This window comes from Bufo gargarizans, chromosome 6 (assembly GCF_014858855.1).
Source record: "Bufo gargarizans isolate SCDJY-AF-19 chromosome 6, ASM1485885v1, whole genome shotgun sequence".
NCBI lineage: Eukaryota > Metazoa > Chordata > Amphibia > Anura > Bufonidae > Bufo > Bufo gargarizans.
Genome location: NC_058085.1, coordinates 364,964,873 through 364,966,495, shown reverse-complemented (window position 1 = coordinate 364,966,495; position 1,623 = coordinate 364,964,873). Strand labels below are relative to the sequence as shown.

Below are 1,623 nucleotides of genomic sequence, written 5' to 3'. Positions count from 1 at the left end.
ACATGGGAACCTAAAGGGTTGATTTCAGGAAATAAAAGTGTACATACTAAATTATGAAAAAACAGCGCCCCCTAGAGGTCTGTTCTCTCCGCTGTTTCCTTTGCCATAAATACTATGGTTTTATGTTGGCTGCCGCTCAACTTTTTGTGGCTGTGATCACTGGATGCACAGAAATACACAGCCGAGTCCTGAGAGGTTGCTTTATCACGCTTGAGGACAGATCCCTTAACGTCAGGGCGCTCCAGACTCCATATGTCTTTGAACTTTGTTTCTATGGTGGAGTCATTTACAGAAGATGACATGGCTATGAGCTCCAGACCCTTCCCTGATAGTTGCTGGTACCAGAGCATTGTAAAAGTTCCAGTTTTGTCACTATGTTCACAACGGAGATGTATGGACTTGTTGACTTTCAGTACTACAAGTTTTTGGTCTTGAGTTACCGTGACCTCCTGACATAGACCTGCAAGAATAAGAAGGAAAATATCCATGAAGGCGGTCAAGGTCAGGACATTATTAAAGAGTAAGTCATGTAAGTGTGTTACAATGTATCTCAACTGCCTCCAGTTCTATCGTCGTCACCTGTCTTCCATAGTCTTTCTCTGTCTTCTTCAAGAAGACGTTTAGTGCAAGTTCTTACATGTGAGAAGGTTCAAAGTGAGCATTAATAGGATTTGCCTCATGGTTGAGTCCTTCCAGTAGGAAATGTAAGATTCACAGCTCTGTCTTGAATCTATAATAGGTTCTTTGTGTCTCTTTACTAACAAAAAGTTGGCAAAATTTGCACATCTTCATTATAATGCCTATATGAGTCACTTCCTCTTTAGAAATTCCACCCCTGTAGATGTTTAGTCCTCCTCCAGAGATGATGAAAAAGACATGGGCATGGCTAGAAGTGGAATGCCTGTGGCCTCTCAACTGAACTGTAGGCAGTCAGTAGGAAGGAGAGTAAATGGGCAGTTCATGAAGGAAGGGAGATATCCATAAAACCAGTTCCATAATAATTGGATTTTCTGGTCTACAATAAATATAAACCATTCATTTGAATGTCCATCGAGCTGTCATTTTATAATATTCATTTGGCCGTGTGGTCTGTGTCTCAAGATTGAAATTTGAGTCAACCACTCAGCCAGACTAACAACAGTCCAGAGTGTGTCACCATCATGGTCAGTCACTAGGTTTTTGACTGAATTTTCCTGTCCCTAGCCATGCTTATGGACCCTCAATAAAAAGTGCATGCTCCATGTGTCCAGCTTGTTCGAGGTTGCCCTTCACCTACCGTATCATCTAGTACGTGTTTCATAGTTTGGTAATCACCTTGAATGCCGAGACCTCAGGTTCAGTTATATGAGATATACAGATAAATCCCTCCTTATCTTTTCCCTTGGTTTATTATGACACATGTGGCTTGAGAAGATCAGCTTTGCAAAAAAAATCATGATTTTGTCATATTGTAGAATGGATAGTAGTCTGTCAAGAGTTTTGCTAACAGGTCACGGCATTGACATGGGATGTCCACTGTTCTGAAACTGGAGAGCAGCTCTGTAAGACTAGCTGCTATTCTGTCAAACTCTAACTTTCCATGTATTACCTGAATTGCTCTGGAAGGCTTCTCTCTGCAAAATC

At 41.3% G+C, this 1,623-nt stretch overlaps 1 gene segment (V, D, J or C); it reads right to left on the bottom strand.

Moving 5' to 3' along the window:
• Positions 1–31: 31 nt before the first annotated feature.
• LOC122942413 lies at positions 32–773 on the bottom strand. The segment is given in 2 exon segments: positions 32–460; positions 638–773. Coding segments are annotated over 2 exon segments (432 nt in total).
• Positions 774–1,623: the final 850 nt, after the last annotated feature.